Genomic DNA, 26076 nt, shown 5'->3' with positions numbered 1-26076 from the left:
CTAAATCACATGCCCCGCATGCTAAGAAATCATATAAATCAATTAAAATTAGGCCCGATAAAAGGATAAGACTTCCAATTTAGTACAGGTACGTTCTACACTCAAGGGGCTGACTTGTAGGTTCTATGATTAGGGTTAGGAAGGGGAAAATATGAAAATTGGAAAATTAGGGTTTATGGGAATTGGGTATTTTGGAACTAGTTTTTTATTTTATTATTATTTAGAAGTTAGGGAAAAGATGAAATTAAGGCTAAATTTAAATTCGGTGAATTGGTTAAGGGGATTGATGGATTTAGGTATTGATAAAGGGGAATTAAAGTTTTGGATGAAGGGAAGTAAGAGATTTTGGGTCAATTAAGGAAATTAGAGACTTAGGGTTTGGAAATTTGGAGAAATTAGGGAATTAGGGTTTATAGGTAGAGTTATGGATAGCGAATCAAAGGGTTTTGATGGTGGGAAGCAATGGAAAATCAAAGGATTGAGGGGTTGTTCGTACAGTTAACCTAGGGGCTCGCACATGTTGCCATACGGTCACATGTGTGGGTCGTTGGCTAGGGTTTTGGGGTTTTAATGGTTGATTTCGGTTGGGGTTGACGTTGGATGATGAAAAGTTGAAGAAAAAGATTTGGATAGTTATGGATACGAAAGGAAGAAGAGAGATGGAGTTTTTGGGAAATACTTCTTTTTGGATAAAAAGGAAGAGAGAAAGAAGATGATAGATGGAAGCCTTACACCTCCGTTGAATGGAGAATGGAATCACAACACACCCAAGCTTCAGATCACATGAAGTATTCTTCAAATCACAAGAAGAAGAGAAAACATAAAACTTTTTTTTTCCTTCAAAATAATGGCATTAGGGCTCCACACACCCCCCTTTCTCTTTTATAGTATCAGAAAAGACCTTTTACAAAAAGGCATTCTCAGATAAGATTCTCAACATAAAGACGCTTAGTAAATTAAAAGTTGTTTCTAACTCCCTAATCTCAACACAAATATAAGGTATACAAAAAATAACGAAGCATGGAAACTGATGGGGACATCACGTACACCTTTGTGTACGTATCAGAGAAGGAGACAGGCCACACCGATTTCCCTGTGGCTAGGCGACAAGGTGTTCCATTGCAGTATCGGTGGGTGTAACAGTGCCCACCATTACCGATATGGATACGGCCCGTATCGGCCGATACGGGGTGTGTAACGGTGCAAATATATATATATATATATATATATATATATATTGGTTAAACAATTATGGAAAAATACCCATTAAATCCGGAATATTCTAAATATTCCAAATATGCATTCATTTATAATTTGGAACATGTTTATGGTGGTGTAACGGTCCACTCTTTGGTGAGAAGTATCGGACTGCCTGATGAATTTATGAACCTGACAACCTAGTATTGGCTATAGATCTTTTATATTTAATTATCTAACTATATAATATCAATATGAATTAATTAGAATGAATCTAATACCAAAATATCTCATATTTGTAGGTATTGGTGTATTACATACCTTGTGACTTGTGTACATTTTATTTCAACATACAATTTAGGGACTTTTATGTCCAATCATGTAATTCATATATCTAACAAATTAATATAATTTTTCCCAATAAATCTTAAGAAAAAATTTGAAATTATATTCAAGTAAATTGTGTTGTCGATTTAGAGCTGATTTGGTGGACCATTTGATGCCCCAAATCAACGTTATATTCATGCAATCTATTGGCACTTATCTCACTAATGGATTGGTGGATATTTATTGAACAGTGAAGAATGAAAAATATCAAATGATCCTATTTCAGAAAAATAAGTGTTTGCAAATTAACAGTGAAAATCATTTAAATAATTTAATTTTGGAATTGCGACATGGCAACAATAGTGCCATAATTTAATTTATTAATTTTGAGTTAATGCATGCCTCATGGACAATTTTACGGCCATGTACATAGGGCCCACCACGATGCATGTATTGTATATCAATGACATCCATCCGTTTTATCAAATCATTTTAAGGCATGGTCCAAAAATGAGGTAGATCCATATCTAAGGTGGACCACTAGTGGGTGAGGCCTCGAAACTGGGGTCCTGCTTGATGTATTTGTATATCCGTGCCATCAATTTATTTTGCTAGCTCATTTTAAAGCATGATAAAAAAAACAGGCAGATTTAAACCTTAGGTGGACTGCTAGTGAATGACGCCCTGAACATAGGACCCACCTTGATGCATTTGTTGTATGTCCATGCTGTCCATCCTTTTTGCCAACTCATTTTAGGGCATGGTCCAAAAAATGAGGCAAATCCAAATCGTTGGTGGACCACACAGTAGGGATTGAATTCCCACAATTAAAACTTCTATTATTATTATTATTATTATTATTATTATTATTATTTTTACTCTTAAGCTGCGACTTGTGTTTTCCTTGATCCAGGTTCATGCAACCTTATCAGCAGTTTTGATGGTAAATAAACATTACAGTGGGCCATAATAAGTTTTTAACCGTGGGCATTCAATCCTATTGTGCGGTCCACTCGAGATCTGGATCTGCATCATTTTAGGGACCATGCCTTGAAATGATTAGGAAAAACTAATGGGTGGCATGGATATAGAATACAACACATAAATCAAGGTGGGCCGCATGCACTAAAACAGTGCAAGTGCACTAAGTGGTGTGCGCCGCAGGCCACTTAAAAAAATAAGGTGTGTGGCTGTTTTACAGCCACTCCACCCGTTCATTTTTTCGAGATTGAGAGAGAGGGAGAGAGATATGAGAGGGAAAAAGAAAAAATGAGAGGGAAAGAAAGGGGAAAGGAGAGAGAAGGAGAAAACGAGAGGGAAAGAAAGGGAAAAAGAGAGAGAGAAGGAGAAAACGAGAGGGGGAGTTGCACCAGAGGGGAAAGAAGAAGAAGAAGAAGCAGGAGTTGTTGAAGTGATAAAGTTCCTTGATATACATTGATACACCACACTCTGACAGCTTAAGCTTTTGGAGCAAATGGTTGTTTGACATGGTATCAAAGCGGAAGGTCCTATGTTCGAATCTCGAGAGCAGCAAATATGCCTCGCTAATATATTATTCTCCCACGGGGGGTCAGGAAAATCAGGTCCGGCCCAGGGACCGGGAAATTAAGCCCGGCCTATTTATGGTGTGAGTGTCCCTCCACCTTCGTCAATATGTTCCCGTGTGGAGTTCCCACCTCGCACGTGCCGAGGGGTGTTGAAGTGATAAAGTTCCTTGATATACATTGATACACCACACTCTTGACAACTTAAGCTTTTGGAGCAAATGGTTGTTTGACAGGAGTAGCTGCAGCGGTGCCGCGAGGAGTTGTAGCAGAAGAAGAAGAAGAAGAAGTTGCAGCCACGTTCAAGTTAGCTGCCGGTTACAACTGTTACGGGCCCGTAATGGCCGTTTTGGTTTCATTTTGTGGACCTCCATGATTCAGCCCCTTGTATCGCGTAACGGTAACCTCCGTTACCGTTACGTATCGGCCGTTACGGTTGATATGTAACCGATTTGGGCACCCTGCTAGGCGAGTACCCTTGATCATGTTGAAGACCCTATGTGCATGTGCGAGTATTTGGAAGCCCCACACTAGGAAGATGCACATGGGTTGCTTTATGTAGTAATCTAGATCGTTGGATTGGAGGGACGTGACGATCGGACCATTGGATCGCATGGTTTATATGATCGCATGGTTTATATGATCAGGCCATTGATCGTGGATCGTCCACATCAGTTTTTAAACTTTATCATCTTTTAGGATTTAGTTTTTGATTATTTTATGTTTGGATTCCTTATGAGTGATTTTAGTTGATTTTCTTTAGACTGGGGTTAAATTTCACAAGACGGTTCTAATTGTAATTTTCGGAAGTTCTTGGAGTTATGTGTGACCTCTCTCCCCGTTAGGTTTTGAGAAAAAAAAGAAAAAGCTTATTGCTTTTCTTCTTCTTCCATCTTCATGTGATTTGAAGATGTCTTCCATGTGATTTGGAAGGAAGATTGGTGTGAAGCTTATCTTCATCAATGGAGGTTCAAGGTACCCATCTATCCCATATTCTCATCCCTTCATCCACCATCAATGTATTTTTTTATTTTTTATTTTTTTTTAAGTTCTTAGATCTTCCCCATCCCAAGCCTTCACCTTTCTTCTAATCCCCACTTTCCCTACCTATCAACAAGCCAAACCCTAAAAGACCTAAATCCTCCTAATTTAGCTACACTTGTGACCGTACGACCACACGTGTGAACCGCTCGGGTTGGCCATATGGACACCCTTTTGTCCCTTTTGGTTTCCCATCACCCTTGAATCAAAACCCTCGTCTTTTTTCCTAAACCCTAACCCCAATCCTAGAAATCCCTGACTTTCCTATTTCCCAAATCACCAACCCTAGATCCTCCCATTCTGCAAAGCCTAATCCTAACATTCTCTCAATCCAAAACCCTAATTTCCCTATCCTAATACCTAAACCCTTTAACCCTTTCATCCAATTTGATCCCATGAACCCTAATTCCTAGATTTCCCCAATTTTCCTAAACCCTAATTTCACCCTAGGTATTATTAGATCTTCTCCTTTGAGATAGGCTTTACCCTATTTGAATTGGATGTCCCTACATTCATTAGATCCTAATTTCCTTTATTTAATGATCTTGTTTGATGATGCTTGGTAACCTAGGCTAGGATTGTTCATGATCTTCTTTTGAGTTTTTTAGCATTTGTGATGATAATAGCAAAATTTATGCTTTTCGTTAAATACTTTAATTTTGTAACTTGATCTCACGCCATAATTAAGTTCATGCATCGGTCCTACATCAAATTTGGTATCAGAGCCCATAGGTTTAGCATAGGATTTTTGTGTTGCATCTAGGTTAGAGTCACATATAGGGTTAGTAGAGCATTCATTGCATATAGGATCATATTGCTGAATTTGCTTTTTGGGATTATCCTATTTCTGAATTTTTAGTTAGCATTTCCACTTATACTGTTGCTGAAATTTCATCATTGTAATCTTAGGCTGTCACATTGCTGAATTTTCAGTTTGTAATTTTCATATTACACTTGCTGAATTTTCAATTTGGCACTCTCTGATTACTATCCTGCTGAATTTTCAACATAATGTTTGAGGATAGCGGCTTGCTGAATTTTGTGGTTAGTGTGTCTAGCTTGTACTCTAGGTTGGTTTTATCATTGTCATAACATTGTCCTAGGACCTAGGGTTTCCTTTTAGAATATCGTTGTGTATGCCCACTCGTTCGGGACGTGGTTTTGGTCTACAACCCATAATGAATCTAGAGCAGCTTGCCAAGCCCCTTAATGCTACCAATAACTGTCTGGCGACCATTGAAGCGCACAGTAGAACCACCGCCACTTAATTAACCGCGACTAACGTGTGTGTCAATAAACTTGAGGCCTCCCTACAGGCAAACCTCGACACTGGGGAAGATGTTCAATCTCAGGCTGGAGATCAAGTTGATAGGCGAGGGCGTGGGCTGTGGTCGAGCACAAGTGCCACCACAACTTGAGGAACATTATGATCGTCATGATCCAGATGCACAGGTCATGAAGGGTGTCAAAGTTGAGGCTCACAGTTTTGATGGTCACTTGGACCCCGAAGCATTCCTTGACTGGGTGGCAGACATGGATCACTATTTTGAGTGGTATGATATGTCTGATGCCCTTCGAGTGAGATTTGCCAAGATTAAGCTGGTGGGTTATGCCAAACTTTTTCGGACCAACATGGAGCATAAAATTGAAAGGAGAGGAGAACCCCCAGTTGCGCACTAGGCTGAGATGAAGGAGGTCCTTAAAGAAAAGCATCTCCCTCTTTCTTATCAGTAGAGGCTCTTAGACCAGTGACAAGCCTTGTGTCAGGGATCCATGATTGTGCCAGATTACATCGCCAGGTTCGAGGAGTAGATGCGTTCTGACATTGAGGATGACTCGATGATTACATTGTCCAAATTCAGGATGGGCCTTCGATTCGAGATCCAACGAGAACTTTTTCTCGTGACGTTGGCACACTGGAGTACATGTACCAAGTGGTGCAAGACATTGAACACCATCTCAACGCACCAGTTGGTAAGCGTTATGGCTCTTGGGGTCCAAGTGTCAAGACTTACTTTCAAGGGGCTAAGCCTAACATGGGGAGTCAGCCCAGACCCCAAATTGGTTCCAAGTCCAACGCTAGAGATGTCAAAGGAAAATGGATAGCAAGTGCTAGCTCTAGGGGAGGTGAACAAACGCGATGCTTTAATTGCCAAGGATTCGGTCACTTTGCACATCAGTGTCCCTCGAAAGATAGGAACAATGCCCTGGTGATTGATGATGGTGAGGAAAAAGGAGATGAACAGGGCGATTTGAAGAAGTCTATCAGCCCAATATCAATGGTGCTAGTGATGTGGAAGTAGAACACGAAGAGACCACACCGCTTATAGTAGTCAGGTACACTTTGACCAATGTTAAGGAAAATGATGACTGGCGTCGGATTATGATATTTTATACCTATGCAAAATGTGGAGAGAAGAATTGCTAGGTGATTGTCGATAGTGGTAGTTGTACCAACATGGTCTCCACTAGCACTGTCCCGTTTGGGTTTGAAACTTGAACCGCATGCTCAGCCCTATAGATTGTCATGGGTGGATGCATCTCCAATGCCTGTTACCCAATGATGTCTCGTGCCCATTAACTTTGGATCCTATTCAGATTCATTGTGGCGTGACGGCTTACCTATGGATGTTGGACACATCATTTTGGGACGGCCTTGGCTATTTGACTACGATGTGACGATATACAGCTACTCAAATGTGTGTTCATTCATGCATCAAGGCAGGAAGACCACTCTAGTTCCCCTCCCACCAAAAAGCAATGTAGAGAAGAAAATTGAGGGGAAGTTGGGTAATCCAAGGGATACGAGGAGATTCCAATCTAAGTCTTTCCATGTTATCAACGTCAAGGAGTTTGAGAGAGAGACAACGGTGGATTCGATGGTTCATGGCTAGAGAAGTTACACCCAATGTTTTAAGTATCGACGAAATCAACCGATATATCCCACGATATATCTTGTATCTCACCTATGCGACACGAAACACACAAGTAGTGGGATATATCCCACATGTTCAATCCGATGAGCATTTTCGATTTTTAATCATTTTTTTTCTTGTAAATCATGTTAAATCAATGTCAAATTGTTACAAATTTATGATTTTTCATGTTTTGCATGAAAAATCATGGATTGGGAGCTTTGATTTCGAGATTTTGAGGAGATGAGCTTAAAAAAAAAAATCAAAATTTTTAAGGCAGGGGCATTTTCACACCGGGCTCGAGTGGGGTCGCCTGTGGATGTAGGGGTACACTCAGGGTGGGCGGGGCCCATGGGGGAGGTCTCGTGTTCGAGACTTCTCACCGGGGGTGATTAATGCGCATTTCACATCGGACTCCAGTGGGGTAGCCTATGGGATGCGGGGACACTCGGGGTGGGTGGCTCGTGTGAGGCGGTACCCATGTGATTTTGAGCCCACGAGGGGGGTTCGGCCGAGGTCCTAACCCATGAGATGTGGGGCCTGGGCTATGAGATAAATGGATTAATTCGCCATACTCTAACAGTTCGAGCTTTTAGAGCAAGTGGTTAATTGTCCTGCATCAAATTTGTATCAGAGCGGGAGGTCTCGTGTTCGAGACTCCTCACCGGGGGTGATTAATGCGGGGGCATTTTCACATCGGGCTCGAGTCGGGTCGCTTGTGGGATGCAGGGGCACACTCGGGGTGGGCGGGGCCTACGGGAGAGGTCTCGTGTTCGAGAGTCCTCACCAGGGGTGATTAATGCGCATTTCACACCGGGCTCAAATGGGGTAGCTTGTGGTATGCGGGGACACCTCGGGGTGGGCGGCTCGTGTGAGGCAGCACCCATGTGATTTGGGGCCCACGAGAGGGGTTCAACTGAGGTCCTAACCCATGAGATGTGGGGCCTGGGCTATGAGATAAAGGGATTAATTTGCCGTACTCTGACAGTTCGAGCTTTTAGAGCAAGTGGTTAATTGTCCTGCATCAATTTTCCAATTTCTCACAAATCGGTTGCAATCCGTGCCCAAATATAAACTCAAACATGTATGCGACCTGATCTAGTGATTCTTCTTTTGCTTTTGAATGTATTGCTTGTGTTTCCATACGCCTTCTTATATTTATAAATTATATGAACTGGACTTTGAATATACTTGCACCAATTCAGTTAGACAGCGCATAGATTAGGACCCCATACAAAGAAAACCTATTATATGCATTTGTTTTTTGTAATGTTTTGATTTTTAAGTGTGTATGGATGTTTTTTTTCTAACAATCACTGAAGTTTTATTAAAAATTCAACCAATTTCCCAATGTTTCCCCATGTTTCCAACAAGAACGATACATTACACGATACAACCGATATATCCCATGTGATAATCGATATGTATCCATATTCCAACGGTACGATACATAACACGATACCGATATTTCGAACACTGGTTACACCCGAGGTTAGTGTAGAGGGACCCCTTGAGGTGAAGTCGATTATGGTTGAGTGTCACGATGTATTTCCAGAGGACTTACTAGATGAGCTTCCACCCATGCGGGGCATCTAGCATGCTATTGGTCTTGTCCATGGGTCGACTCTACCAAACCCTCCTCATTATTGAACGAACCCTACGGAGCATGCCGAGTTGAAGAGGCAAGTAGATGAACTCCTCAGAAAGGGTTTCATTCAGGAGAGTTTGAGTCCGTGTGCCGTGCCAACACTTCTCATGCCCATGAAAGATGGCACGTGGCGCATGTGTGTAGACAGTAGAGCCATCAACAAAATCACGGTCAAGTACCAGTTTCTCATTCCGCGTATTGATGATATGTTAGACATGATGGCGGGTGCCACAATCTTTTTGAAGATTGACCTCAAGAGCGGGTATCAGCAAATACGTATACGCTCAGGAGATGAGTGGAATAGAGCCTTCAAGACGAAGGATGGGCTATATGAGTGGCTAGTTATGCCCTCTAGCTTGACTAATACCCCAAGCACATTTATGAGAGTGAAGACCCAGGTGTTGAGACCCTTTATGGGTAAGTTCTTTGTGGTTTATTTTGTTGACATTCTTATCTATAGCACAACAAAGGAACAACATCTCCACCATCTGAGGCAAGTTTGCGGGGTCCTCAGAACTGAAAAGCTATACGCCAACCTTAATTAGTGCACATTTATGTCAAAAAGCGTTATCTTCTTAGGGTTTATCGTATCATTTGAGGGCATGAGAGCGGACACTGAGAAAGTCAGGGCCGTAGTGGAGTGGCTTGAACTGCGCAATATTCATGAGGTGCGAAGCTTTCATGACTAAACAACTTTTTATAGGCTGTTCATCAGAGGACTTAGCTCCATCATGTCTCCCATCACGTATTGCATCAAGAAAGGGGAGTTTGTATGGACTAAAGCTGTCTTTAAGGAATTTAAGGAGATTAAGGGCAAGATGAGCGAAGCCTCGTCATGCGCTTTCCAGACTTTTCTAAAGTCTTTAAGGTTGCGTGTGATGCATCTGGGGTAGGTATAGGTAGAGTGCTTAGTTAGGAAGGGCACCCTGTTGCTTATTTTACTGAGAAGTTGAATGAGGCAAAGCGATGGTATTCCACCTATGACAAAGAGTTATATGCTGTTGTCCAATCCTTGCGCCATTAGTGGCATTATTTATTATTGCAAAAATTTGTCTTGTTCTCTGACCACGAGGCCTTACGCTACCTCAGTTTCTAGAAGAAACTAAACCCTAGGCATGCCAAATGGGTCCAATTTCTTCAGGAATATTCTTTCATTCTGAAACATGAGGCTGGGGTTGAGAACAAACCTGCTGATGCCCTTTGTCATCGTGTGGCGTTGCTCCAAAGTTTGAGAGTGGAAGTGACTGTGTTTGATCGGCTGAGAGAAGAGTATCATACATACTCAGACTTTGATGATTTGTATGCGTCATTATGAGACGGTCAATCGATCGACAGTCGCAGGTTTGTCATCATCGATGAGTTCCTATTTAAAGATGGCAGACTCTTGCGTTCCTCATACCTCCCTCTGTGATTTCCTAGTTTGGGAACCTCATGCAGGAGGGGTAGCCAGTCATTTGGGGAGGGACAAGATGATGCAGGACAATTAACCACTTGCTTTAAAAGCTAGAACTGATAGAGCATGGTGAATTAATCCCTTTTATCTCATAGCCCAGTCCCCACATCGCATGGGTTAGGACCTCAGCCGAACCCCCCTCATGGGCCCCACATCACATGGGTATCGCGTCACACGAGCCACCTGCCTCACACGGGCCACCCACCCCGAGTGTCCCCGCATCCCACTAGCTACCCCGCTCGAGTCCGGTGTGAAAATGCCCCTGCATTAATCACCTCGGTGAGGAGTCTCGAACACGAGACCTCCTGCTTTGGTACCACTTTGATGCAGGACAATTAACCACTTACTCTAAAAGCTCGAACTGATAGAGTATGGCGAATTAATCCCGTTATCTCATAGCCCAGGCCCCACATCGCATGGATTAGGACCTCGGCCGAACCTCTCTCGTGGGCCCCACATCCCATGGGTACTACCTCACACGAGCCATCCGCCTCACATGGGTTGGGCCCGCCTCACATGGGCCGCCCACCTTGAGTGTCCCCACATCCCACAGGCTACCCCACTCGAGTTCGGTGTGAAAATGCCCATGTATTACAACACCATTGCCCTAGTTGAGGATAGATTTTATTGGCCAAGTCTCAAGCGAGATGTAACTAAGATTGTCGGGCAGTGCAAGACTTGTCAACTGGCGAAGTAGAGAAAGCAAAATACAGGATTGTATACGCCTCTGCCAGTACCCCATATTGTGGCAGGACATTAGTATGGATTTGGTGTTGGGCTTACTGAAAACTCTCAAGAAACATGATTCCGTATTTGTGTTTGTGGACCGTTTTTCCAAAATGGTCCATTTCATTCCGCGCTCGAAAACGTTAGATGCCTCCAATGTGGCTAAACTTTTCTTTGAGGAGGTAATGCGTTTACATGGTTTACCTAAGGCCATAGTGTCTGATTGTGACGTACGCTTTATGAGCTATTTTTGGAAGACACTATGGCACATGATGGGGACAAGGCTTCAATTTTCATTTGCCTATCATCCTCAAACAGACGGTCAATCTGAGGTTGTCAATAGGAGTCTTGGAAACTTGCTTAGATACCTTGTGGGTGATCATGTCCGAACTTAGGATACAGTTTTGCTTATAGATGAGTTAGCATATAATAGTTCCCTTAATAGGTTCATAGGCATGAGTCCATTTGAGGTTGTGCCTAGCTACAAACCTAGGAAACCTGTAGACGTCATACATATGTCTGTGTCCCATAGGCCATCTGAGTAAGCACATGAGTTTTCACGTCATATACATGAGTTGCAGAGTGAGATCAGGAAGCCAATTAACTTAAGTAATGAAAAATACAAAGCATTTGCTGACTCTCATCGCAGGTTTGATGAATTCCAAGTAGGAGATTACATCATGGTTCGTATGAGGCGCCAACGGTTCCCACATGGGGCCATTAAAAAGTTACAAGTGCGTAGTGCAGGACCATACAAAATACTGCAAAAACTGAGTCCTAATGCACATGTAGTAGACCTTCCACCTACTATGGGAGTTAGCTCTACCTTTAATATAGAAGATCTAGTACGATACAAGGGTCCTGCTACTTCACCTTCTGATCCATTCTCAGGCCCTCCCACAGACCATGACCTAGTCCCTAACCCATGACCCCTACCTGACCAATCATCTTGGCATTTGCACCCTTACCCTCCTTGCCTGCTCAAAGTGAACAAGTTGAAGACATATTAGATGCACAAGCGGTTTCCACTTGCCTTGGGGGATTTTAGAAATTCCTCGTTAAGTAGACGCACATGCCGATTTCAGATAGTACTTGGATTACAGAGGACGAGCTACAACATTTGGATCCAGACATCTTGGAGCGCTACAAGAGTTTTAGTCCGCCAGTGGTGAACTCTTCTTTGCTGAGGAGAGTTGGTGAGGACATCAATTCACGTACACCTTTGCGTACGTATCAAAGGAGGCGGTCCACACCAATTTCCCTGTGGCTAGGCGAGTACCCTTGTTCATGTTGAAGACCCCATATGCATGTGCGAGCATCTAGAAGACCCCACAGTGGGAAGATGCACAAGGGCTACTTTATGGAGTGATTTGGACTGTTGGATTCGAGAGATGTGACGATCGGGCCGTTGAATCGCATGGATCACACGATCAGGCCATTGATCGTGGACCATCTTCATCATTTTTTAGACTTTATTATTCTTTATAATTACTTTATGTTTGGACACCTCATGAGTGATTTTAGTTTAATTTTCTTTAGACTAGGGTCATCTTCATCAAATTGCATAAGATCATTAAAATCGTAATTTTTGGAAGTTTCGAAGGGGGGATTTGAGGAAAAAAAAAAAAAAAACAAAGGAAAAGCTCCTTGCTTCTTCTTCTTCCATCTTCATGTGATTCGGAAGGAAGATTGGTCCGAAGTTAATCTTCATCAACGGAGGTGCGAGGTCTCCATCTATCACTCTCATTATCATCCCTTCATCAACCATCGATGTATTTTTCAAGTTCTTCTATTTTCTCCATCCCAAATTGTTCCTATTCTTCCAATCCTTCATCCATCCACACTTATTGATGAACCAAATCTTGAAGACCCAAACCCTCACAACCTAGCTGGCACGTACGGCCACACGGGTGAATCCATAGGGTTGGCAATATGACCTCTCTTGTCCCATTAGTTTTCCATTAAACTTGCGTCAAAACCCTACTCTCGCTTTTCCTAACCCTAAACCTAAACCTATAATCCCTAATTTTCCTATTTCCCCAAATTACCAAACCTTAATTCGACACATCCTTCAATTAAGCCCAAATCCTTACAATCCTTCCATCCAAAACCCTAATTCCCTTATCCTACTACCTCAACCCTTTAAGCCTTCCTACCCAATTTACCCCATTAGCCCTAATTATAGGTCTTCCCCAATTTTCCCTAAACCCTAATTTCAACCTAGATAGTATTAGGCCTTATCTTTTTAAGCGGGTTTTACCCTATGCTATTTAGATGTCCCTATATCCATTAAATCCTAGTTCCCATTATTTAATGGCCCTGTATGATGATGCTTGTTAACATAGGTTAGAATCATGCATGATCTTTTCTTAGGATTTTAATATTTGTGATGATGATAGCAAGTTGTGTTTTTTTTTTATTAAGTTAATTTGTTGATTGTTCTCACACAATATTTGAGTTCATGCATCGGTCCTACATCATTTTTACTTTGCCAGTTTGCCCCTGCATTTTCAGTGCTATCAAGTAGGCCTTGCTCACATTGTTCGACCATACAAGACCATTTCATTTTATATATCCTTCCTCCGAGCATTGTAATGTAGCCTTTGCAACTAATTTTTGTCAAACTATCAAATCATAGTAATTTTTTTTTTATTTTTTTATGTTTTTATTTTTTTTGAGTAAAGAAGTTTTATTAAAAACACCCACTAGGAACCGGAACCGGAACAGGCCTCCTTATACCAGCTGTAGCTGAATCATAGTATTTTTGTTTCTACTCTTTGACAATAGGATTTTAAGGTGGCCTGTAAATAAGCTAGCCTCATAGTCCATAGGTAGGAACCTCCGCTTCATTCTTGCTTTCATAACCTCCCAATTAGATCATCATCATTATCATTGTCGTCGTCATCATCATCTAAGCCTTATCCCAATTAATTGGGGTTGGCTATATGAATCTTTTTCCACTCTTCCACTCTATAAGGGGCCATAACTTTAGTCAGACCATAGGTTAGCGAGTCTTTTCGTACTACCTCAACCCATATCCTTTCGGGCCTTCCCATTCCTGAACTAAACTTATTCTAACCGGGGTAGATCTTGGCCTCTATTGCACTTGCACATGAACACATCTAAGTCTACTTACCCTCATCTTGTTACCTATTGGTGCTTCTCCGAAATTCCCTCAAATTTATTTATTGCTAATTCTATCCTTGTCTTACCACTCATCCATCTCAAAATCCTCATTTCAGCTACGCAACCTATGGACATGGTGTTTCATAACTGCTGATCATCCTGCCCCCTAAAGCATGGTTAGTTTTATAGCCATCCTATAAAATCTCTCTTTCAGTTCAGGTTGTAGACGACGATCACATAAACCTCTGGAGGCACATCTCCATTTCTTCCACCTTGCTTAAATTCTATGGGCGACAATCAACATCCTTCTCGATCACTCCACTCATGAATTACTGACCCAAGATATTGAAAGTGGTCATTTTGGGAAACTGCTTGGTCAGCAATTTTAACTAATTCCTCATTTTCTCTCCTGTTGTTACTAAAATGGCACTCCATATACGTTGGTTTAGTTTCATTAGTTTTAAATCCTTTAGATTCTAAAGCACCCCTCCATCAATCTAGATTTATGTTTACGCCCTCCACTGTCTTGCTAATCAAAACTATGTTATCTACAAACAATACACCATCGGATCTCCTCTTGCAAGTAACTTGTTAACTTTCCCATAACCAATGCGAAAAGGTTTGGTCTCAATGCCAACCCTTGGTGCAAGCCTACGGTAATTGGAAACTCATTTCTCTCTCCACTAGTGGTCCTCACATTTGTTACTGCTCTCTCATACGTATCCTTAATATGTCAATATCAGTGATCGAGTTGTCGGTATCGATACAAGTTTCGCTGGCCGGCAATAAAGATATAATATCGTTATCGCCAATAACTGGAAATGCAGGGAAAAAGGGGGAAACATGGAGAAAATGGTGGAATTTTTCAGTGAAACTTCAGGACATGCCTAAATACACGTATTTACATATTTAAGAATGAAAAAATTGCAAAAAGAATGCATTAAATAATAAGTTTCATCCCCACATAGAGTGACGAGGTGGCTCGTAATCATTGTCCGGATCCCGTGGCAGTTGAGAGTAGTACTGTCGCCCAACATGTTGGCAATATTGTTCTCAGGTCATCCTCTGCTCGTACCAATTGAGGAACTCTCTTATGTAACTCTGATAGTCATCCTCCCCAAACTGTACGAGTACGCCTAGACGTAGGTATTGCATGACATACATCGACGACATTTGCTGAGCAGGGTGCTGAGGGAACAAATCAAGTCCAACCCCGACTCCTTAATAGTATTGCTGCCAGTCATACGGGTACCCCGAATATCCTCCTGTCAAAGGGTCATGACTCGAAGAACTATCTTCCGGCTGCCTGTACCCATGGGTAGATAAGCGTGACTGAATGTCAGAGCTGTCGTGGCCATATCCGTGATATCTCCCATGAGCATAAGGTGGGACAGAGGTGGAGCTCCCCTGATCTGAACTTATGTTTATAGATGACAAGCTGCGTGTGAGAGCATCAGCCACGGTGCATCTAGCTTTTTTCTTCGAAAGACGCTCGAACATATATGTGGGCTCTGATGCTCTCACCCTGGAAGGTTGATGAGATGTATGGTCCTCGTCCTGAGTGGCATGGTCAAAGCTCTGCTCCTCAGTGAACTGGCCAACGGATCGTTGGCTCTGAACCGTTGTGTACCCCCCACCACTGCCACCCCCAACCCCCACTAGTACCACCTATACTAGTGTCGGTGCCTCCGTCCCCTCCCTCATCACCGTCGTCATTGTCATCGTCGTCGTCCCCAGGACCAGTGTCAAGTAGGGGTTGAGTCTCATCATCATCATCACTAACTACGACTTGATGATGGGGAGGGGGCCGTGAAGATGCTTCCTCACCCTCATTGGAACGTGCCGAATTCCTCACCAAAGGATCAAAGGAGTCTGTATCTGCCTTCTGTTAGATTACTACCTGATCGATATCGATACCCAGAGACGCTGCTCCCTCGGCTACCTATGGAGTAGGGCCTCCCTCCGCATCATCTAAATCAGCTGATTTGACCCACTCATAAAGTGGGTCATCATCATCACCTATCTGTGCCATGGTACTTATAGACAACAGGTCCAGCGGGTCCAGATTTTCCCCCGTGTCTCGATCCACCTGCAACTGCCTCTCTTAACTTCATATTGTAGTGGCAGTAAACGAGCTTCTGCAACTTCTCATATGCCAGCCTGTTCCTCTTGCTAGTGCGTATGAGTGACCATGTGCTCCAATTCCTCTCACACGGTAAAGAGGATACAGTCTATGTGAGAACATGGACTGCCAATAATTGCAGTGTGGGCGTGTCGACTCCGTACATCGCCCACCACTCACCTATATATCCATGAGGAGCTTGTTTTAGTTTGAAGTTTAAACGAAAAATGCAATTACCTAATTATGTTACCATACTCACACGGCATCATCGTTTCAGTCGATGCTTTTACTAGTGCGGATGAGAACGTACCCCTCGCATCCCTAAACCGTAACAACTGTAAACACGGATTCACAGGTCATTATTTTTAATCACCCATATTTCTAGAGGCTATAAGGAAGAAAATTTATTGCATTACCTGGTTACCAAAATCTGCTTGTGCAGTCGATTCTGAAAACAATTGTTCGAACACCTCGTGGATGGCCATCGTCAAATCACTATTCTCATGGAGCCGGCGTTTATAATGAAATTTGGGATTCAGGTAGTATGCTGAAACCCAAATATTAGTTATTCAGTTGTATTAACATGCAAACAGAAGTGATGCTTAAAGTGCAAGTGCAAGTGATAAAAAAGATAGGTAAACGTAACAAACTTACCAGCTTGGTGGAGTAGATGCTCGAGAGTCCCAGTCCATCGATGATCGATGATATTGATCACCCACTGATACGAACTGGGGATTACAGTCATTATCCCCTCTCTCATAATTCTCATAAGCTCATACATTGACCCCATCGAAGGCCACATCTCATTATTTACGGCTCAGTAGGACCTTGTAGATCGGATGCAAGAAGGAAACGACGTTGTCGACTTTATCCCAGAAGGAATCGGAAAACACTATCTTCGAAACATTCTTTGCACCCTCAGTCTTCCTCTGATTCCACTCGAAGTATCTATCGGATCTAAAGAAATTTCTGAGACCCACGCGGTGCCTGTATAAGCTGTCGAGTGCAATGAAGTTCGTGGCGAACCGTGTCGCGCCTGGTCTAACGATGTCCCCTCCACAACACTCAAGCATTGCAGCCAACAACCATGAGTGATTGTATATAAAGTTTGTCACTCTCCTTGCATCCTGGATGGTCCTCCGAACAAATCCCTCTGGCCTATCTCCTCGAGCATTAAATCAATGCAGTGTGTCGCACACGGGATCCAATAGAGATTGTACTTCCTCATCAATTTCTTCTCCGCCTTAACGAACGCACTGCCATTGTCCGTCACAACATCCTGGGACCCAACATCTCTAATCACTCCTTTTAGGAGATCATATCTGAATTCGTGATCTGTTATTTTGGTTGATGCATCATTGGATTTGAGGAAAACGGGCTGCCCTCTACAGTACACCATGAAATTGATAATGGACAATTTCGTGGGTCCCGTCCACCCATCACACATGATTGTCACCCTGTACTGCTTCCAGTTTGGCTTGAGTCCACGTACCTAAGTCTGCATCTCCTTGTGCTCCTAATCGAGGTAGACGCCAAGAATCTCCTGTGGCGTGGGAGGCTTCACGCCGGGCCCGGCACGCTGCACCTCCTCAATCATATTTTTGAAGTGAGGACTAGCTGCTGTATTTGTTGGTACATGGCTCGAAATGAACCACCTAGATATAGCGCCCCCCACTTTCTCCCTGAGCCCCTTGCTCCACATATTTTTTAATTTCTTTTGATTAACTCCTACAATGGGTACATCTGGGACACGAGCGCTTTGCGTGCGTTGTAGGCCATTCCCGCTGCTTTCCTCAAATCGTCTGCTGCTCCCACCAACCTCATGTTGGGACTTCCTAAACGACGACCTACTCTCATCAAACCGTCTTTTTTGCTCCCCCTCCCACTCTGAAGCCCAAGACTCACGAATCACTTGTCTAAAATCTCTCCTTTCTCTAGCCGTAACACAGTCATCGGGATACGAGATCCCCTCCCCGTCCAGTGCCTCGTAGCTCCTCCCTCAGATCCCTCTCCCAATCCTTCTGCTGCAGCTTGTGTGACTTCTCTTCAGTCAACACTCTTCTCATCTCCTCTCTCACTGGCCTTGTTACACTTGGGCAGTCTTTCATATTCTTGTATCCCCCTGCCAAATGTTCCTTTAGCCTAGACACTTCCCCCACTCCGTATCACTTGGCCATAATAGTTGCATATGGCTCCATATTTATTCCCCTCCACTGGCCGTCCATGCTTCCACCCAATGTCCCTTGCTCCTCCTTTTCCCGATCCAGATGACATTTTGCTCCCTAATAGCATACAAATTTGCAATAATTGACAAAAAAGAGTGTTGACTGATATTCGGTGTAATAAGCCCAGATCAGTTGAAGGGCTAGGATGTTAAATCAAATCAAAATTTCGTGTAACTTACAATTGAGGAAAGAGTTTGCAAATTGCGTATTGAGTAAATTCCGTGGGCCGAAGGTGATTTATGTACTTTATCTGCTAACTACAGATCAAGGTTATCTTTCTATGGAAACATTGGAACGATCAAAGTTAACTAGCTACGGATGTCACCAAGTTATGTGGACCCATCATAATATGTGTTATATATCTAAATTGTCCATCCATTTGGAGAGATCATTTCATGTCACGAACTAAATAATGAGGCAGATCCATAGTTAAATGGTGGGCGTCAATGTCACAACTGTTTCCTATGGTGGGGTCCACTTATTATATCCAAACCATTATGGTGGGCCTCACGAATGTTTTAATGGTGAGAGTCAACACATACATCATGGTGGGGCCTACAAAACTTGGTGACGTCGCTTCAGGAGCGAGTCTCACTGCTCAGGAATCAGATTGCGTACTGAGTTACTCAGTATGCTCTTATCGTACTGATTAAACTCAGTTGGGCCCACCGTGAAAATAAGTGGTTTATCCACACCGTCCATACTTTTTTTCAGCTCATTTAAGGGTTTGAGCCCAAAGTTGAACCATATCCAAATCTCAAGTGGATCATACCACAGGAAACAATGGGAATGATGATTTCCACTGTTGAAACCTTCCTAGGCCCTACAGTGATGTCTATTTGTCATCTAAGCTATTAATAAGATCAAAAAGACATGAATGAAGGGAAAAAAAAACAAATATAACCTTAATACAAAAATTCTGTGACACTCAAGAATTTTTCAACGGTATAAGTTCAATTCACACTGTTTCATGTGGTGTGGTGCATTCAAGCTTTGGATATTCTTCACTTTTGGACCCATGCCATAAAATTATCTAATAAAATAGATGGACGGAGTGGATCAAATACATAGATCATGGTGAAACCCACAGAGTTTACCCAGTACGCTAAGCGTACTGAGTTACTCAGTATGCAATACGCTTCCCGCTGCTCAACCTGTTATGTGGCTAATCCGCTTCCTTTACTGCACCAGGATGCTACACGTGGTGCTATGTGGACCCCAACATGATGTGTGTCTCATCCATGCCGTCTAATCCATTTTTCCAGATAATTTTTGGTATGAACTCAAAACTGAGTTAAATCAAAATCTCAAGTGGGCCACACAGTGTTGATTGAACTCTCACCGTTAAAAACTTCTTGGGGCTACAAAAGTTTTTGATCAAGCTGATATTTGGCTTGATATTTGTTTTTTGACTTCATCTAGGACTGTATGACTTAATCTACAGGTTAGATGTCAAATAAACATTACAGTGGGCCCTAGCCCCTAGGAGGTTTTTAATGGTAGAAATTCAATCACTACTGTTTTCCCATGGTGTGGTCCACCTGAGATTTTGATCTACCTATTTTATTAGATTTAATATTAAAATGATGTGTAAAAATGGATGGACGGTGTGGATTAAACACAGATCATAATGGGCCCACGGAGCATCGATTAGCGTCACTAGCTAAACTGCGTCCCTGCGTACCCACCGAGATGGGCTGGTAGGAAGCGGATTGCGTACTACGTTACTCAGTACCCTTAGTGTACTGAGTAAACACTGTGGGGTCCACTGTTATTTATTTATTTCATCCACTCCGTTCCTCCATTTTAACACATAATTTTATGGCTTTACCACAAAACGGAAGAATATACAAAACTCAATTGGACCACACCACAGGAAACAGTGTGATTGAACCTCTACCATTGAAAAATTCGTGGAGGCCACAGAGAGGTTTTGGATCAAGCTGATTTTTGTGTTTTCTCTTCATCCATGTGATGATTGGGAGCCTACCATAATATATGTGTCTAATCCACGCCGTTCAACTGTTTTATCAGTTCATTATAGGACAAGAAACGAAAATTGGAGTATATAAAAATCTTAATTAGACCACAAAACAGGAAATAGAGTGAAATGAACTCCTACCATTAAAAACTTTTTGGGGGCGACAGAAGCTTTTCATCAAATTGATATTCGTGTTTTCGCTTCATCGAGGTTCGTTCGACCTTATGAACAGGTTGAATGACAAATAAACATAATTGTGGGCCCTAAGAAGGTTTCAACGGTAGAAATCATTATTCCACATTGTTTCCCGTGGTATGGTCCATTTGAGCTTTGGATTTACTTAAATTTTGGGATCAACCACTAAAATTAGCAGAAAAAATGGATAGAAGGTGTGGATAAATCACATACATTAACAATGGGCCCAAATGAGTTGACTCACTACGATAAAAGCGTACTGAGTAACTCAGTACGCAATTCGATTTTTCTAGATCATTTTATGATAAAAAGCATCGCTAGTGGTCCATGCTCTGTGGTCCCACCATGATGCGTCTATTTCATCCATGCCATCGGTCCATTTTTCTAGATCATTGTATGATAATAGTCCAAAAATGTGATGGATCAAAATCTCAAGTGGACCACACAATGTTGATTGAACGTCTACGGTCTCCCATTAAAAACTTCTTGCGGGCTATGAAAGTTTTGGATCAAGCTGATATTTCTTTTTTCCCTTCACCTAGGTATGTAAGACCTAATCAACAGCTTGGATATCAAATAAACATTACAGTGGGCCCCAGGAGGTTTTAAATGGTGGACATTTAATCACTACTGTGTTCCCGTGGTGTGGTCCACCTGATAGATCTACCTCATTTTTTGGATCAAGCTCTAAAATGATATTTAAAAATGAATGGACAACATGGATACAATAGATGCATCATGGTGGGGCCCATGAAGCACTGACCTGCACCGTCAAAGCCAAACCCCCCTTAAAATTGAAATCCGATCCCCAATTTTTTTTTATAAACCCCGAAAATCCCTCTCCCTCATCCCAAATTTTCAAAAAAAATCCTATCCATCCCACCAATATCTCTGGATTTTCAACCCGAAAATCCCTCTCCCTCATCCCAATTACCTCTATTTTCCAACAAGATCTCGAGATTTTCATAGCCCGCAAGCCAATTCTTTTCTGGAGAAGTTGCCAGAGGATTTTTCAACGGAAAAACTAATTTTTTTTGGGGTTGGATCTTACCGGAAAGGTTGCCGATTTGCACTCAACAGCCGTGAAGCTTTTAAAATTCGTGTCTTCAAACAGATCCGGGCGAAAAACAGGTATTTTCTTGTGTTTTTTGTTTTTGATTTCGACGATTTTATCGCCGAAAACATCTCCCTTTTATCGATAAAGGTGGGTTGTTGGCCACAATTCCCACCCGTGGTTGGTGGGAACTGTGAAATAGCAGCGGTATTTAGAAAATATCAACAAACCAATATTATCGGCGATTTCTGGCAGCGAAACGAACAAATTGGTTTTTGGTATCGCTGAGCCAGCGATACCGATATTATCGGCGACAATTCGATATTGTCACCGATACTTTAAACACTGGTCAGTATATCCTCTTGAAACTCCTTTCTTTCCCAACACTCATCAGATTAACTCTCTAGGGACCTTCATATAACTTTCAGTAAGTCAATAAAGACCATGTGGAGATCCTTTTCTCCTTTCCCTATATTTCTCGATCAATTGTCTGAATAGGAAAATAGCTTCAATGGTAGACCTCCCTAGCATGAAACCAAACTGATTTTCTGGTATATTCATCTCATGCCTTCGTCTTAGTCTTTTCTCGTATCCTTCAAATTAGATACAGGAGAATACTACTATGCCAAAATTCTGACTCAACACAATGGCACCAATTCTTAACTGAGACCTTGAGCTTTAATGAAACGTAGCTGGATGTCTTTTGACATTTGTAACCATCAAAAGCAATTCTCCATCGACCTTATCTAGTTGCAGAAAGCATTGGGGATCAAAACTTGCAGCTCTAAATTTTAAATTTTTATTTTTCGGATTAAACTTTCTATTAAAAGCTACTTGTTTTTCCATGTTTTGCCATTTTTATTTTAAGACTATTTTCTGCTTGTTACACTATTTTTGTGTGAACTGACACTTGAACATGCTCAATGATTGATGTGATTATATGACTCCAATATATGTCCTAGATTTTGACTCAGCTTCAGCCTCCATACTCCATCACAGAAATAGATATCTTACTGTTCTGAAATTCTTTCTAGAGCACCGTGTCATAGGAATGTGTTATGGAATACACTTTGCATGTTATTGATCTCTTTCTGGGGGAATGCCTTATTAAATTGAGATGGTACAGCCATTAGGCTGATTACTTCCTTTCATGCCATTCCTTTCATGTGGTACCATTATGCGTGTGCCTGAAATGGACATTTTTCACCCCCTAGCATGTAATTCTAATTTTCTCACCTCATTATTTTGCACTGAAGTAATGTCTGCATCGAATGCTTGGGGTTAAAGAGTTTTTATAGGATTGCATTGAATTTGAAGTTTCCATATGAGATGGCTTTCCATGTTTCATTATTTTGTTGAAGCTACATCCAATACCTTTGGCGGATTCTTATTTCACTCCACATCACTCTTCAATGAAACATGCTCAAGCTTTGTAGTCTTGTTGGTATTTTATTTCATGTTTGCTGATGCATGGTGGGTGTGCTGTTTTCAGGATACGAAGATGCTGCTTTGAAAACACAAAGCAGTCTTGCGTACTTAAACTTTGGTCAAAATGCGATATTTAGTACGGCTCTGTCAACAGCCATGGTTTTGAGTTCCCATTGTATTATGAGTGGCACGATGACAGTTGGGGATTTGGTATGACTCCTTAGGCGTGCTCGTTAGACATTTCTCTTTTATATCTTACAAATTTCATTCCATCACATATCCCTTTTACTTGATTTTTCCTTGTTTACCATCTTTGTGAAAATTTAGAGTTCATTTGGCACTTAAACTTTCAAGAGTTCTAGAAACACGTGGTGCTCACAACAAGAACTGAGCCTGATGTTTTGTGTGTATCTCCAGGCAAAACCAGTTTTAAAAAATTTACTCTGTGGGAAGAAAACTGCAAAATGGCAGAACTCATTGAGCTGATGGCCTGTTTTCTTTTTGCCCTTCTGAAGTAACTAAATTCCCCCTAACAAATATTCAGTAACTAGAGGTGGAACACTGGTCATCAGGACTCCAGCCTAGTGTGCATTTGAGAAGGTTGTGACATGAAGAGGTCCATGACGAGGGTGGATGAAACCACGCCCTGGGGATCCTTTGATATCATGCAAAATCCATTTATTAGCATCATAATGAACTGTGTGAGGAGTATGCATGATGCCCATGATGAGAGTAGAGATCACGCCTCGGGGATCCATTGAGATAGCACAAGATCTGTTTAACAGTATCAAGATGAACTGTGCAAGCATGCATAAACTTACTGATAACACCTAGAGCATAGGTTATGTCAGGATGAGTAATCGTGATATAGATCAGCTTCCCAACAATTTTTTGGTAGATTCCTGGATCAGGAAGTAGGTCCCCATCATTTAGACGAATCTTACAATTAGCATTGAGAGGCGTACATGGGTTCACATCCCAAATTGCCAGTATCATGAAAAACATTGAGGGTATATTTCCTTTGAGAAAGGACTATCCCTCGCTTAAATCAGAAGACTTCCATGCCCAAGAAGTATTCTGACCCAAATCTTTGACGTCAATACATCTCTGCAGATAAGTTTTGAGTTCCTTGATGGTGATTTCATCATTACTAGAGAACAATATCATAAACATATATAATCAAGATTGTGGTTGCCTCCGCAATGTTTGATGAACATAGAATGTTCAACACTGCACCGAGAGAACATGAAGTTGAAGAGAGGAATGCTAAAGCGATCAAACCAGGTGCATGGTGATTGTTCAAGTCCATATATAGCCTTTTTTAGACAACAAACCAAGTGCTTCTCCCCTTACGAGTAAACCCGAGAGGAGTTATGTGTACTTCTTCAATAAGGTCACCAAGAAGGAAAGCTTTTTTGACATCTAGATGATAGAGAAGCCAATGCATCTAGGTATGGGCATATGCTATATTTTTTAAAATCATCGGAAAGGTAGTCTTCATTGTCACAACAGAAGGTTTGAATGGATAACTTGAACTAATTAGAAACCCATGAATTTTTTTTAAATGATGAAATCATCATCATCATCATCATCTAAGCCTTATCCCAATTAATTGGGGTCGGATACATGAATCCTATTCCACCATTCCACTCTATCAAGGGCCATACCTTTAGTCAGACCATAGGTTATCAAGTCTTTTTATGCTACCTCCATACATGTCCTTTTGGGCTTTCCCTTGCCCTTTTAGAGCCTTCAACTTGTACCCACTCTAACCAATGTAGTTCTTGGTCTCCATTGCACGTGACCAAACCATGTAGGAGTAGATGAAGATTGTAGGAGAATGAGGTGATAGGAAGAAGAGGGGAGAAAGAGACAAGCAAAGGGAAAGAAAAAAGCTAGGGCTTTTGTGTTGTATTCCTCTCAACAACAACCATCTAACCTATATTGAAATAAAGATATGGTACACTGTAGAGTATACAGACTATACATACACACTCAAAAAGAAAGAAAGAAAAGAATATAATACACTTTCAATACTCCCCCTCAAATTGGAGCATAAATGTCAATCATGCTCAACTTGTACACTATATGACATAAGCATCTTGACCAAGAGATTTAGTGAACATATCAACTAGTTGCCCACTTAAACAAATAAATGGAGTGGAAATTTCCTTAGCAACCATGTTTTCATGAATGAAGTGACAATCTATTTCAATATATTTCGTGTGCTCATGAAACATAGGATTGCTAGCTATATAAATAGCAGCTTGATTGTCACAGTGCAAAGGAATAGGATCAGGAGAGGAGTAGCCAAGTTCTTGTAACAACGTCCGGAACTCATTAAGTTCACACGTTGCATGTGCCATTGCCCTATATTCAGCTTCTGGATAGGATTGAGCAACCACTAATTGCTTCTTACTCTTCTAGGTGACCAAATTCCCACTGACAAAAGTGCAATAACCAAATGTAGACCTCTAATTATAAAGGCTAATCACACAGTCAGCGTCAGACTAACCAGATATATGAAGATGACCATGTCGATGAAATCATAAGCCTTTACCGGGAGCTAGTTTGATGTAACAAAGGATCCGATATATGGCAATGAAATGTGCTATACAAGGAGCATGCATAAATTGGCTTACCACCCCTACTACATATGATAGATCAAGTTGGGTAATAGTCAGGTAAATAATTTGACCAACCAAACAACGATACATGCCCGGATCTAATAGGGGTTCGCCAGCATCAATACCAAGCTTTTAAGTAACATCCATAGGGGTGGTAACTGGACGACACCCAAGCATTCCGATTTCAGATTCAGAGGTTGAGAACATATTTTTGCTGCGATAGGACAATGCCAGATTTAGATCTAGCCACATCAATACCAAGAAAATAGTGAATAGTACCCAAATCATTTATTGTAAAGCAGGCTTGAAAGAAGGATTTGAGGTCAGTAATACTCGCAACATCATGACTAGCCAAGACGATGTCATCAACATAGAATGACAGCATTATAATCCTAGAAGTACGTTGATAGATGAAGAGAGTAATCTAAATGACTACGAACAAAGTCGAAGTCTAACAATGCACGGAT

At 41.7% G+C, this 26076-nt stretch overlaps 1 protein-coding gene across 3 annotated transcripts in view; it reads left to right on the top strand.

The window, feature by feature from the left end:
* Positions 1 to 26076, top strand: part of LOC131223776 (ABC transporter B family member 25, mitochondrial-like) — a 147938-nt gene that overhangs the window by 57311 nt on the left and 64551 nt on the right. For all 3 annotated transcript variants that reach the window (XM_058219273.1, XM_058219274.1, XM_058219275.1), the window contains one exon: positions 23047 to 23192. In XM_058219273.1, the coding sequence (XP_058075256.1) occupies positions 23047 to 23192 (146 nt within the window). The remainder of the gene's footprint in view (positions 1 to 23046; positions 23193 to 26076) is intronic.

Source organism: Magnolia sinica, chromosome 13 (assembly GCF_029962835.1).
Source record: "Magnolia sinica isolate HGM2019 chromosome 13, MsV1, whole genome shotgun sequence".
Classification (NCBI taxonomy): domain Eukaryota; kingdom Viridiplantae; phylum Streptophyta; class Magnoliopsida; order Magnoliales; family Magnoliaceae; genus Magnolia; species Magnolia sinica.
The sequence above is the reverse complement of the archived record's forward strand: the minus strand, read 5'-3'. Positions and strand labels throughout refer to the sequence as shown.